General features: G+C 40.0%; 2 protein-coding genes across 6 annotated transcripts in view; both read left to right on the forward strand.

The window, feature by feature from the left end:
* Positions 1-14,837, forward strand: part of LOC122620870 (unconventional myosin-VIIa) — a 1,106,244-nt gene that overhangs the window by 1,022,183 nt on the left and 69,224 nt on the right. For all 5 annotated transcript variants that reach the window (XM_043798541.1, XM_043798540.1, XM_043798542.1 and 2 more), the window contains one exon: positions 10,052-10,255. In XM_043798541.1, coding sequence (XP_043654476.1) covers positions 10,052-10,255 — 204 coding nt within the window. The remainder of the gene's footprint in view (positions 1-10,051; positions 10,256-14,837) is intronic.
* Positions 1,449-2,070, forward strand: LOC122620876. The gene is made up of 2 exons (XM_043798550.1): positions 1,449-1,917; positions 1,970-2,070. The coding sequence occupies exon 1, from the start codon at positions 1,473-1,475 to the stop codon at positions 1,779-1,781; it is 309 nt and encodes a 102-aa protein (XP_043654485.1). The 5' UTR covers positions 1,449-1,472; the 3' UTR covers positions 1,782-1,917; positions 1,970-2,070.

The following is a 14,837-nucleotide window of genomic DNA, read 5'->3' on the forward strand; positions in this document are numbered from 1 at the left end:
TCGAAGGTTTCCCAATGGAGATGGGTGCCTACAGCCGACAATGCGGCTGATGATGCGACGCGGTCGCAGAAAGGAGTCGACCTTAGCCAGGAATCAAGGTGGCTAAGAGGACCTGCATTTTTGAGGCAGCCAGCAGCCAGCTGGCCGGGGCCTGAGGAAGGAACTGAGCGTGTTCCAGATGCCTCGATGAAGAAGAGATGCCCAGTGAGTTTGCATTAGTTGCGGCAGACGATTTTGTTATTCCGTTTCAGAGATTCTCGAGCTTCAGTCGCCTGATGAGGACCACAGCCTGGGTCCTACGGTTTGCGCGCTGGTGCCGCAAACAGCGAAACGAGCTCGAGGAATACGGCCTTACTGCAGCAGAATGTAAGGCCGCGGAGAACCTGTTGGTCAGACAGGCACAATTGGAGTCGTTCCCCGACGAGATGAGGTCGGCGGAAACTGGACAGGACGTCGCTAGATCGAGCGACATTCGAGGGTTGGTGCCCTACCTAGACGAGAACGGGATTCTGCGAGCTTACGGCAGAATTGATGCCGCACTGTGCATGCCGTACAGTGCGAGGAGGCCCGTATTACTGTCACACAGGCACAGTCTGACAGAGCTGATTGTGAGAGACTTCCACGCCAGGATGAAGCATCAAAATGTGGATGCTACGATTGCGGAGATCCGGACAAAGTTCTGGGTCACAAAGATGAGGCGTGTGATGCGGAGAGTCATCTCATCGTGCAACGAGTGCAAGTTGCAGCGAGCGCGGCCGATGCCGCCGATAATGGGACCCCATCCGGAGGACAGACTGGATGCGGGTGGATGGCCATTCAAATACACAGGACTGGACTACTTTGGGCCACTGCTGGTGACTGTGTCCCGTCACAAGGAGAAGCGTTGGGTCGCCTTGTTTACGTGTTTGACGACAAGGGCGATTCACCTGGAGCTGGCGCATGACCTGTCGACGGATTCCTGCATAATTGCGATCAGGAACTTCGTCTGCCGTAGAGGGCCAGTATATAGACTGCGCAGCGATAACGGCAAGAACTTTGTGGGAGCTGACAGGGAAGCCAGGCGGTTTGGTGACGTATTCGAGATGGAGAAGCTTCAGAGTGAGTTGTCAAGCAGAAGCATTGAATGGGTTTTTAATTGTCCAGCGAACCCGTCTGAGGGCGGAGTTTGGGAGCGCATGGTGCAGTGCGTCAAGAAAGTACTGCGTCATACCCTGAAGGAAGTTGCGCCGAGGGACCATGTATTGGAGAGTTTCCTGATTGAGGCGGAGAATATTGTAAACTCGCGTCCGCTCACCCACTTGCCTGTGGATGCGGACCAGGAGGCGCCGTTGACGCCAAACGATCTACTCAAGGGAGTAGCCAATCTGCCGGATACGCCTGGATTGGATGCGGAGCTGCCCAAGGAGGGTTCTACGAGGAAGCAGTGGCGGATTGCTCGCCTGCTACGAGACCGTTTCTGGAGGAGGTGGGTCATGGAGTACCTGCCTACGCTTGTGCGCCGCGAGAAGTGGTGCCGCCGAACGGAGCCCATCCACCAGGGTGATATGGTCTTCGTCTGCGATCCTGCCTTGGCCCGACGAGAGTGGCGCAAGGGCATCGTGGAGGAGATCTACAGCGGAGCTGATGGAGTCGTCAGACGCGCTAAGGTGCGCGTGAACGACAACGGCCTATCTAGGACAATGATGCGACCCGTCTCTAAACATGCAGTCTTGGATTTGAGTGAAGCGGTTCTTCACGGGGTCGGGGATGTCGCGGATCGAATATTGTTATCGATAGGCTAGTTAGTATTTTTGAGAAGTCCGAATGTGGAAGGATTTGTAAGCCCATATGTGTCTGGGCACATTGTTTTTCGCCATTGTAAATTGCCGGGAAAATTTAGCTTTTCATTGTCGTGTAAGAGTTGGAGGACACACTGCGGTGAGCTAATAAGTTAAGTTAGTTGCAATAGTGAAACATTGAATTCTTCCAGAATAAAACGTGTTCTACTACCACGGATTAGTCTGCCCTTTCTTTCGGGAACCAATGCGTGGGGTAGCCGTTTAAGGCAACTCCATGTGACGCACGACGACAGTATATAAAATATACAAAAATCGAATTGATTTTTAATCACTTGGAAATATAAAATTTGAGTGGTGCGCGTATGAAAAAAATAAAACAGCAATGAAAAAAATCAACGCCACAAACCAGTAAAATGGACAGGGATGAAAACAACGGCAACGGCGAAGAACAAAGTAGCGAAAACGAGACAGCAAGAGGCAGCGACAACGACGGCGACACGATGACGGGGACGTTTGCACATACATACAACGGAATGCAAGAAACAGAAGGTTCGCGAAAAGTAACGGGATCTTGTGAAATGAATGTCAACAACAAAAATGAGATCGAGCAATGTTCTGAGAGGCAGATGGTGAGCGCCAGCAACAATGAGTCCAACAAATGTTTCGCGATCCCGATGGCTAGCAACAATGATCCTGAGATGCAAATGGCTGGCAACAATGAGCCGGAAACCAAATGATGCGCAACAATGTAACTATGCAAGGCGGCGATGTTCAAAGACTGGAAAATGAGTTGAAAATATTGAAGCTGCAAAATGAGATCGACCAATTAAAAAATCAACAACAACGAAGTGACGACACAGACTCAAGCATTTCTTTAGAAATTTTAAAGGAGATAGGTAAGAAAAATTTCAAGGTCGGTGACGATATGATGCGTGCGCTGATTCACTACAAAGTTAAGGGCGATGCTGAAATATGGCTGTATTCAAGCACAAGCGCTAATATGGAGACAGCGGATAAAATGCTAAGCCACCTGAAGAAAATGTTCGTAATGTCCAAAGAGTCAAAGTTGATCAAAGGTGAGGTGAGAAGTGGCAGCTGGCGGATAATTTAGCTCTGGCAGAAGACGAATTTTTCGAATATGTGATTGACGGCATACTCGATGTCAATCTACGCAATCTGGCTAAGTCGCGTTCGTTCAATACCGGATTGGAGCTTTTGGAGGCATTCCGAAACGTTGAGTTGGGCTACGTTCCTAAGCCCAAGTTACCAGAAGACCGTAGAGCAGGAGATTATCAGAAGCCACGAGGTAATGCAGAGTGCAACAATTGCCACAGTCGGGGCCACCTGGCCAGAGAGTGCCGCAAGCCTAAGAGACAAGATGGGGCCTGTTACGCATGTGGCTTGCAAGGACATGTGCCTTAGGAGTGCAACCAATACAAGAAGTCGAAGGGCGGCGACAACGATTATGTAAGTTATATTGAATTAACATTTTGTACAAAGAATAATATGCTGAACCCCATTTTCATAGAATGTCTCATAGATTCTGGCAGTCCGATAAGTATTATTAAAAAACGTTTTATACCAAGTCAAATAAAAATGGAAAAGACTACCTCTTTATGTTACGTTGGATTAAATTTAAGTAAATTACAAATACATACACTATGTTATTGGGAAGGGATTTTTTAGCAAGAATAAAGGCCAAAATTGTAATTGAAAATGAACATGAAAAAATATCTGAAATAAAAAAAGATTCGATAGTTGAAGAAAATCAAAATAAAAATAAAGAATTTACAAGTCATTATGAGATAAACCCAGACGAACAAAATAATTTTGAAAAACAAATATTATTAATTGACTACAATGATAATGAAAAGGTATATGAGATAGGTTCACAATTAAATTTTATATATACGAATTTAATTATACGACAAAGTGAGTCTGAGTATTGTTCGCCAATTGTACTGGTAAAAATTAAATTGGGTGGAATTCGGATGTGCATATATTATAGGAAACTAAATAAGATCACGGAGAAAGTTAGATACCCGATGCCATTAATTGATGATTTATTAGATACCCTAGCAAACAAAGTTGTGTCCTCGAAGTTAGGCCTGAAAAATGGATACTTCCATGTTTATATGGACGAAGAATCGATAAAGTATACATCATTTACCACGTCACTAGGACAGTATGAGTTCACAAGAATGCCTTTTGGGCTGACGAATGCTCCGTCTGTTATTCAAAGGTTCATCAACAAAATATTTGACGACATGATTAGGGAAAAGAAAGTGATAGTTTATCTCGATGACATAACGATAGCGACAAAGAATATAGAAGATCACCAAGCTATATTAAAAAAAGTATTTAAACGATTAGTTAAAAACAAATTAAAGCTGCGAATCGATAAATGTATGTTTTTCCAAAGTGAAGTGAAATATTTGGGATATATAATATCAGAAAAGGGTATTAAAGCAAATGACGACGGTGTGAAAGCAATTGAAAATTTTGCCGTGCCACAAAAAGTTTATAATGTTCAAAGTTTTTTGGGGATGTGCTCGTATTTCAGAAGATTTATACAGCATTTTTCAACAATAGCAAAATAGCCACTCCATTATTCGACAAAGAATGACAAAAAGTTTGAGGATGATACCGAATTGCACTGCGATGCAAGTTCGATAGGTTTCGGATCAATCCTTTTGCAAAGGAAAGCAGATGGTAAGCTACATCCAATTTTTTACTTTTCAAAAAGGACAACGGATACAGAATCAAAAAGTTTTGAACTGGAAACACTGGCAGGAAACACTACAAGGAATTGAGTTCAAAATAGTAACAGACTGTAATTCCCTCACAATGACGTTGAACAAAAAAGAGTTGAACCCAAGAATAGCAAGATGGGCCTTGGAATTATAGAATTATTTGTATAAACTAGAACATAGATCAGGAACTAGAATGAAACACGTTGATGCTCTTAGTAGATGTAATAGGATTTAGGTAATAGAGGAAAATACGTTCGAGGACAATTTAGTTATATGCCAAAACAGAGACGATAAGTTGAGAAAGATTAAAGAAATACTAGGTAAAGAAGAAAGCGAATTATATGAAATGCAAAATTGTGAGATTTACAAAAAATTAAAATATAAGTTATTGTTCTATGTCCCGGAAGCTATGGAAGAACACGTATTGTATAAATAAAAATAAAATGAGTTAGGCCATGTAGGGAAAGACAAAGTTACGGAAATGGTCGGTAAAAGTTATTGGTTTCCAAATGTTAGAAGTAAAGCAGATGAACATGTTAAGAACTGCCTAAAATGTATAGCTTTTCAAGGAAGAAATGGTAAGCAAGAAGGAACTATTAATATTGTACCAAAGGAAAATACACCATTTGAAGTCATACATATAGATCACTATGGTCCGGCAAATCAAAAGAATTCTACGAAAAAACATGTATTAGTAATTGTTGATGGAAGCACAAAGTTTGTGAGATTTTATCCAGCGAAATCAACAAACTCAAAGGAAGCAATGGAAGCCTTAAGTGACTATTTTAGAGCATATAGTAGACCAACGATCATTGTTTCAGACAGAGGGACATGTTTTACATCAGATATGTTCGAATAATTTTTGAATTCAAGAAACATTAAGCACGTCAAAATTGCAATAGCTCACCACAAGCAAATGGACAAGTTGAGCGAATAAATAGAGACCTAGGACCCATGATTAGTAAGCTCGTAGATGTAGAAAAAAACGTACAGTAGCACAAAGTTTTGGAAGAAGTAAAGTATGCAAAGAATAATACAAAGCACAGAAGCTTAAATGAGCACCCAAGTATAAAGCTGTTTGGAGTGAATCAAAAAGGAAAAATGCTAGATTTTTAAAATTTATGTATTGGAGTCAAGGCTAAAAAAAAGAAATTAATTTAGAGAAAATTAAAAAAAATGCTGACGTTTCGCAGGAAAAAGTAAAGAACTATAACAAGAAATATGTTGACGCTAAACGACTAGAAGCACATAAATATAAATTAGGAGACTACGTTGTGATCACGAATTTTGATTCAACAGTTGGAGCGCCTAGGAAATTAATAACCAAATATAAAGGCCCCTTTGAAATCGCCCAAGTACTAGATAATAAATAGGTATTGTATCAAAGATGTCGAAGGTTTTCAGTTGACACAAAAAAACCATATGATGGAATATTTTTTTATTTTTTTTTTTAATTCCTTATTATTCCTCTCGGGAACTTAGGGCTTCTACGAGAGCCTAATTTTCTCGTATTTGTTTCGGTAATCGGTTTTAGGTTTTTCGACCGATCTGGTGATTGGCCAGATGCGGCTTATCCCAGTGGTGGGGCTGGCACCTAACGTCTACGGTGATGTTGCTAGTCGTAGAATAGCGAACAGTCAGGTAACGCGTCAGGCCCTGCTGGGTGTTGTTGCTGTTCGCAGAACACAGGGTGCACTTGGTAACTATGTTTAGTTACTCCATATAGCGTGGAGAGGGGGTGAAGGAGGTTCGGCAAGAGGAAGTTGCCGAAGATTGTTGCATTAGGCATTTTGAATGGAATAATACTTTCTTAAAACTAGAAAAGTACTTTTTGAGAGGAAAGATTGTGTGGCCATGCTCCCGTCATGGGTGGGGTTTGAACCCACGACCTCGTGTTTGACAGGTATTTGCGCTATACACTACACTACGAGGCCCGATGGAATATGGGCGGCTCATAATATTAAACCATGGCTTCGAGAAAAGAATTCGGTATCAAATAATAAAAATGCAGATAAGAAAAATGATAAAGAAAAACAAAAGTCTAAAGTAAATGTAAAAAAGAAAACCAAACCAAATGTAACAAATACTGAAATAAGTAACGAAAATGAAACAAATGTAATGATTACAAGAAGTAGAGCGGCGAGGACCAGGAGATCCTAATTATCAGGATGGCCGAGCTGTAGTAGTAGTAGTAATTGTATATAAGTATACTTGTATAAGCCCCATTGCAATATTAGAATGTAAGAACTAATTATAAGAGTCGCGAATGTAAATAGTATATACACACGTGCTGAATAAATAAAGAGTCAGTCGTCGTTGAACTGTCACGGAGCGCACACTAAATTTACATATTTTTCATTACAGATAGCATTAGTTCAATAAAAGGCCAGCAGCCAGCGGAGAAGGCACTGGCCCACGCATTAACATGCGTTAAAAATAATGTACACAAAAAAAAAATTATGTAAAGAATAAATTAAATGTAAAACTTTTTTTTAAAGTTTTTTTTGTATTCTTTATTATACCCGTTACTCGTAGAGTAAAAGGGTATACTAGATTCGTTGAAAAGTATGTAACAGGCAGAAGGAAGCGTTTCCGACCATATAAAGCATATATATTCTTGATCAGGATCAATAGCCGAATCGATCTGGCCATGTCCGTCTGTCCGTCCGTATAAACGTCGAGATCTCAGGAACTATAAAAGCTAGAAAGCTAGAGATTCAGCATGCAGACTCCAGAGACATAGAAGCATCGCAAGTTTATATTTTTTAATTTTTGTGTTAGTCTCGTAAATTTCTATCGATTTGCGAAAAAACTTTTTGCCACGCCCACTCTTACGCCCACAAACCGCCCAGAACTGCCACGCCCACACTTTTAAAAAATTGTTTTGATATTTCTTTATTTTTGTATTAGTCTTGTAAAATTCTATCGATTGGCCAAAAAACTTTTTGCCACGCCCACAAACCGCCAAAAACTGTCAGTGTTGAAGACTTTCCTGCGCACTTCCACTAGCTGTGTAACGGGTATCGGGGTACTCGACTATAGCGTTCTTTTTTGTTTTAAAAGGTATTTTCGGTTATTTTCCAAGGTAATTCTAGAGGAAAGTCTATGTTTTTTCTCAAGGAAACAATGAGGAAATCCAAAGGAGTTCCCAAAGACTTTCCATGTATTTATTTTTGAAATTCCCTAAGAAATCGCCCGGGAATTTCTCGGGAAAACCCTTTCTTTTTTTCGATATTCTCCAGGAATTCCTTGGGAATTCCGATCTATTAGATGGTCGTACGCGGCGCATTACAAAGTCCGAACGGCATAACCTTAAACAGGTATAATAATTGCCCACGTACCGTGAATGCAGTTAATGGTTTGGACTCAGCACTAAGCTGTATCTGCCAATAGGCAGCCTTGAGCTTGGATATGACGTTAGCTTTGGGCGATTAGGAAAATATTCCGTTAATGCTTAGCAATGGATAAGCATTCTTTTTTGTAGCCTCGTTAAGACACACAAAATCAGATTTAGTCCGAAAATTATGAAAGAAGGTGAAAATCTAGATGTTATGTAAAGACTAGGTCGGTGAGCTCCGTTTATTTCATCCAATCTTTGATCCCACGTTTTATGATCATTTCCTACGTACGCTCTAATAGCTGCCAAGATCGATTCAAGTGTGGTTCACTTGTCGAAAGTAAACAGGGTTGCATATGTACTTGATCGAATATCTAGTTAAAACAAGAGAAAACGCTATAGTCGAGTTCCCCGACTTTCCGACGACCCGTTACTCAGCTACTGGAAGTGCGAAGGAGAGGCTTTAACACTGACAGTATTTAACGGCTTGTGGGCGTGGAAAAAAGTTTTTTGGCAAATCGATAGAAATTTACAAGACCTAGAGTGGGCGTGGCAGCATGTCCCTGGAGTCGGTATGCTTAATCTCAACATTCTAGCTTTTGTAGTTCCTGAGATCTCGACGTTCATATGGACAGACGGCGACGGACAGACGGACGGACGGACGGACAGACGGACGGACGGACAGATGGACGGACGGACAGACGGACAGACGGACATGGACAGATCGACTCGGCTACTGATCCTGATCAAGAATATATATACTTTATATGGTCGGAAACGCTTCCTTCTGCCTGCCCAACGAATCTAGTATACACTTTTACTCTACGAGTAACGGGTATAAAATTTTTTCTATATCTATCTATATCTAAATCTTCCCCGATGTTCCCATCCTTCGAACGGGGATATGGACCAAACAAATTCATTCGCCAATTCGTATGCAATTCTTCACATATTCAAAAAATTTATCTAGCATCTTAAGCCAAAACAGGTATTTGTTTAGTTTTTAACAGTTTTGCCAGTACCTCAATAAAAAGACCCTCGAGAAGTATGATCTTATTGTTAACAAATCCAGAAGGTGTCATTAATTAACATGATCTCTCAGTATTCAGTATTGTTAGTTACAGCATCAATGTTCTGAAAATAGACCCACGGGCAAGTTTACCAGCAAGTCTTTTTGACGCATGAGCCACTGTAATGATGGATGAGCCGTAACAACCAAAAAAATCTTTACCTTTTTCTTTTCTTTAATAACTGCAAGACACCCTAGTTTAGTGACGGTATAATTCCGCGGAGCCTTAAGGAGTTTAACGGACATGTAACCAACAGACATCTAAAACCACTCATTAATTATTTGGGCTAGGACACATCCAAGGATAGGAACACACGTTGCACAACAGCACGAAAGGGATAGAAAAGTTAAGTGTTGCAATTATGGCAATATTTGTTTTTCTCAAACAAAGACTGATTGCCTAAAGGTCTCAGGTGTGAGTCAAAATCTGCAGAATACTAATACTGTTCTGCCGGAAAATTCCGATTACAAAAAGTTGGTGATCGAAAATCAAAGCATGGTATCTATACGATAACATGGGCCTGGTTCGGCGATGAATTGAAAGAGGGACCGAGTACTTGCCAATGCTTCAAGCCTAAGGGTAAAGGTAATGGATATTATGTAAAATTATTTAATATAAATATGCAAATTTGTATTGCCTAGAATATTTTTAATAAAAATATATATTCCAAACTAAAATATTTTGAGCGGTGATTCTTTGTTTCAAGGGGACCTACTTAAAGGGTCGCTCGATGTCCAAAATTCCGCTAAAATTTGCTTTTCATGTGAGCACGTGGTCACTTAATTACCATAATCACTTAAGCATTAAATTCAATGAAGTTACTATTTAAACCATGAAAACCATGCCGTCAACGACCTTTTTATCCTCTGGTCACCATATTTTCCTAATCTAATCAAAACAACGATCACGTGCCATCATATTATATCCATTTACGATCACGAACACTTGCCACACTTACATAATTTATAACGTGGCGCAGAACTTGCATTTGTATAGTTCAACGAAAACAAGAGAAAAGCAATAAATAATCTCTATCAAAATATGTTTATTTTAAATGTAAAGCGTTTACAATTTGTTTGCCGTTTCTAAAACGAATATTTTTATAAATTCCAGCAAAGTTTTACAACAAATTGGCCTCGAACGCTTTGGCTAGCAATCGACCAAAAAGGTATTCATTTACTGGAACATCGTTCAAGAAATATTTTATGTACTTACGGTTACGATACAATAATATCATTTTCTCCAAACTTGAATTCATTAATGATATTTACTGGAACGGAAAAAAAACAATCAAAAGTGATTTTAACCACATCCCAGGTAAGAAAGTAAAAATTTTGTCGTTGGAATTTTCATAGAGATAAAGATTAAATTTTATAAAAAATGGAATAAAAACATTTATGTGGGGTTTTATTATTATAATATAAGTTTTATTTGAATTTTGTAACAAATAATATAGGATATTGAAATTAATCGTCACCGTCGTTGTATTGTTGTCGATCTCGTAGCCACACAGGCAGAACGCACAACTTCCTTCTTCTCCGAGCAAAAAACAACTCTCTCTCTACCGCTGTCGTAAAGCACTTCGCCCTCGTAGCGTTGCTCTTTTTCTCCTCGTTGATCGTCGTGTTTGCGAATTCGCCACCTCGCTAATTCGCCATCATCTTCATCTCGTCGTTGTTATCGTCGTTGTCGTTGTCGTTGTCTAGGGATCAGCTGTTTCATACTAGTGGGATTAGGGTAAACAGCCAAAAACCAATCCCACATTCGGCCATTCTGACTAAGCTTTCGACCCGAATGCTTCATCGTCATCGCTGTCATCGTTGCCAATCGGCCATGGTTTCATATATTCCGCGCACGTTGCAGAATTCTTTGGTCCATCGCTGTTGCCTACTTTTTGGACATCATAGGCGTTGTTGTACTTCACCTTTACAACTTTATAAGGCCCCAAAAACTTAGGTTTCAGATTTAGGCCACTACCAAACTGGGTACGTTTAATAGCAATTAGATCGCCAATATCATATCGTCTTGCTTGCTTGCGTCGAAGATTGTAGTCCTTCTTGTTCTCGTTCTGCAGCTTCAATATCTGAGTCTTAGCCTTTACTCGTAACTCGTTGCGTTCTTCATTGAAAATTCCTACGGCCTCTTTGTTTATCAAGTCTCGTATCTGAAGATCATCTTTCGTTCTCATTTTAATACCAACCAGTAGCTCAAAAGGCGTCGTATTAATGCTTCTGGTAAATGTTGAGTTGATCGCCTGTTGCACTCTGTTGACATTGCGGTACCATTTCGTGGGGTCATCGACACTTAGCTTTGAGAGTACTGAAAGTACATAAGTACATAAAATGATAATAGAATTTAGTCGCTCAACCTGTCCGTTTACCCTTGGCAAGCCAGTAGTCGTCTTCACTAGCTTTATTCCCTCGTCTTCGCAATATTTCACAAAGTCTTGCGATGTGAATGCTGAGCCTCTATCCGAAATAATGAATGCTGGGTTGCCAAAGTTAACACTTTGGTTGCTGAGCTTCACAATCACCTCGTTTGCTGTGGTTGACTTCGTAGGATAGAGCCAGCAAAATTTCGTAAAAGAATCGATTACGGCCAAAATGTGTTTGTAGTTTTTATGCGTTGACTCCAGCGGACCCAAAAAGTCAATATGGTAGGTAAACAATGGGACGTCTTCTTTCTGGAGTGGGTGTAGTAGTCCTTCTTGCTTGCCTCGTTTGCGATCCGTTAAAATTTTAATTTATATTTTTTAATCTTGTCTTCAACATGTGGTATAAAAAATTCTCGGCAGATTAACTCCTTTGTCTTCTTAGCAGCAAAATGACCTCTGTCATGGGCACTGCTAATTACTCGCTTTTGCATTTCGTTTGGCACTACTACCAGCTCATCGTCACCTACAAGTTTGTACAGCACACCTCCTTTTAAAAAGTAGTCATCGTATACTTTATTTTCATCGCTTAGAACTTCTTTGATGGCTCTTATCTTCTCGTCGCGTGCTTGCGCATCCTTCAAAGCAGTACTTATGCTATCTTCTTTTATGAGCATCACTGTATACCGGCTGAGAGCATCGACATGCTTCATTCTCACGCCAGATCGATGTTCAACTGTATAGTTATATTCTTGTAGAAAAAGAATCCAGCGAGCCACCCTGGTGCATAAGCTTTGTTTTTCTAAAGTTTTCGAAAAGCGTTGCAGTCTGTTACTAGTTTAAAATGAATGCCTAACAAATACACCCTAAACTTAGTCAAAGCTTCGATGACTGCCAATATTTCCAACTCATAGCTGCTGTATTTACGCTGTGCATCTGTGGTCTTTTTTGACATAAAATACACAGGATGCAGTTGACCATCGTCGACGTTCATCTGTAATAAAACTGCTCCGAATCCATCAATAGACGCATCTGTATGCACTTCCGTCTCGTAAGTCTGATTATAAATACTTAAAACAGGGTTCTCAGTTAGTAACTTTTTCAAAATATTAACTGCATTCTCTTCGTCCAAATCAAATCTGAATCTAGTGTTTTTCTTTGTCAACTCAGTTAAAGGTCTAGCTATTCCTGCGTAATTTGGTATAAACTTTCTGAAATAGCCCGTCAGGCCCAAAAAACTTTCTACTTGCTTAATAGTTTGTGGCATCTTGAATTTGGATACAGCTTCGATTTTCTCTGGTGAGGGGTAAATTTTGCGATTTTCTATAACATGGCCCAGACATTGAATGCGCGTCTTCAGAAAATTGCATTTTTTCAAATAAAGCTGCAGACCATAATCTTTGCACGTCGCAATAACTTCCTTCAAGTTTTGTACAGCGTCTTGTTCCGTCTTAGCGGGGATAATAATATCATCTACATAGGGCAATGCGATTCCTTTGCGTGACAGATCCCGAAATATCGCATTAACGTGTCGCTGAAAAACGCCTGGCGAATTTGAAAATCCAAAGGGTACTTTCAAAAACTGATATTGTCCTCGGTGTGTCACAAATGACGTATATTTTCTGCTGGGTTCAGCAACTTGTACGTGGAAAAATCCGTTTTTCAAATCGATTGTACTGAATATTTTTGCCTCTTGCAGATGATCCAACTGGTCCTCAATGAGCGGTAATAGGAAATGGTCTTTAACAATTACTTTGTTAATTCTGCGATAATCTACACACAGCCTTACAGAACCGTCGTGCTTTTTTACAAGTACTATGGGACTTGTAAACTCGGATGTTGACTCTTCAATTATGTCATTCTGAAGCCACTCTTTAATTTGTTCGTCAACAATATGCATTTCCGAAAAAGCTAGTCTGCGTGGACGTGAGAAAATTGGCGCTTCATCATTTAGCACAATACGCATTTCTACATTTGTTGTTTTTGTTTTGTTCATAATTCGAAATTAGCTCACGCACCTCTTGCTTGGCATATTCGCTCGCAGCCTCGTTAATGTCAAACAACTCATTGTCCACTTCAACACAAATGTTTAGAAAGTTTTGTTCATTATTTCTTTTATTTTTTCGCACTTGTAAGCCGTTACAGTAAAAAACAATCTCTGCTTGTAAACATAGCTGTTCTCCGATAATTAATTGCATATCAAGAAATTTGATTGGAACGACGTAAAAATCTAACAAATAATCCTCTTCATCAATCAGAATTCGTTGTTTAAATTGTCCAATTGGTTTTATTATATTGGAGTCGCAGTCACTCCCGAATCCAATTAGAACGACATTGCAGCTTTCCAGCTTCGGCTTTCCAATATCACAATAAAAATCTTCCCGTATGATATTGAATTTACTACCCGTATCGAATAACGCCGTACACTTTTTATTTGCAATATAAACTTCTTTGCTGGTCAAATCGTTTTTTGAAATCAAACTGCGAGTGTTCGTGTTTAAAACATTTTTGTCAATATTTGCGCACTCTTTAGAAATATGTCCGTACTGATTACATTTGTAACACTTTCTGCCTTTTTCTTTATTCTGGCAGTTATTCAATACATGTCCTTTTTCACCACAGTTGTAGCATTTCAGCTCTTTTTTCGCGTCTTTGTTTACATTCTGAATTTTTCTGTCTTTCTCTTTCACAATGTTCTCATTGCGCTTCGATCTGTCTTTCTCACTCTGATTTTCCTTTGCTATCATTGTTCCGAAACGCTTTAGTTTGTCTTTAAATTGACTCATATTTTTGGCACCATATAATATTGATTTGTTTACACTTTTTTCGTCGATGCCGTCAATTAAATACTGTATAAAAGCGTCATCTGCAATTTTACCTCTAGAAGCAATATTTTTCATTCTATAAAAGTACTCGAAAACACACTCGTTGTTGCCACGTTTCGTTTGCGCGAGTTGCTCGTGAACTAGCTTGCTGCTGACACTTGACTTAAATTCGGATAGCAATGCTACTTTGAGAGAATTCCACGAATTTAGACCTCTCTCGCTCAACACATACAATTTTGCAATTCCTTTAAGTGATTTTTTTGCAAACAGAAACTTCTGGAAGTCATTCCAATACATAAGCGTCGCTTGCTCTTCGTACACTTCTATCCATACTTCGATTGGAATAGTGTTAGTGCCATCATAACTGCGTATGCTCTCTTCAACGTCGCGAAAACTGATCGCAAAGCGTGGCGTCGACATACTGTCGTTTTCAGTAAATACGTTGCGCCTGGTATTCATCTCGTCTACTCCTTGTACATTTTCATCACTTCTTTCGGCGTTCGTTGCTCAGTTCGGCGTCTGGAATACAACGTTTTCTGCTTCACTGTCTGTTTCATCGTCTGTTTCATCGTCTGTTTCGTCGGCTTCGGTTGACGCCAGTAAACTGTTCTTCTTCAAGTTGCGGAAAATGTGTATATGCAAATCTTCGTCTCTGTACCCTATGCCTAGCACGTTACATATTGCTACAAGGTCAGCCTGCGTC

The sequence above is a fragment of the Drosophila teissieri genome, chromosome 3R (genome assembly GCF_016746235.2).
Source record: "Drosophila teissieri strain GT53w chromosome 3R, Prin_Dtei_1.1, whole genome shotgun sequence".
Lineage (NCBI taxonomy): Eukaryota > Metazoa > Arthropoda > Insecta > Diptera > Drosophilidae > Drosophila > Drosophila teissieri.

Bases quoted from the DNA above. Each gene is read 5' to 3' on its own strand.
- LOC122620876 (XM_043798550.1), top strand. From the start codon at position 1,473: ATGGAGTACCTGCCTACGCTTGTGCGCCGCGAGAAGTGGTGCCGCCGA.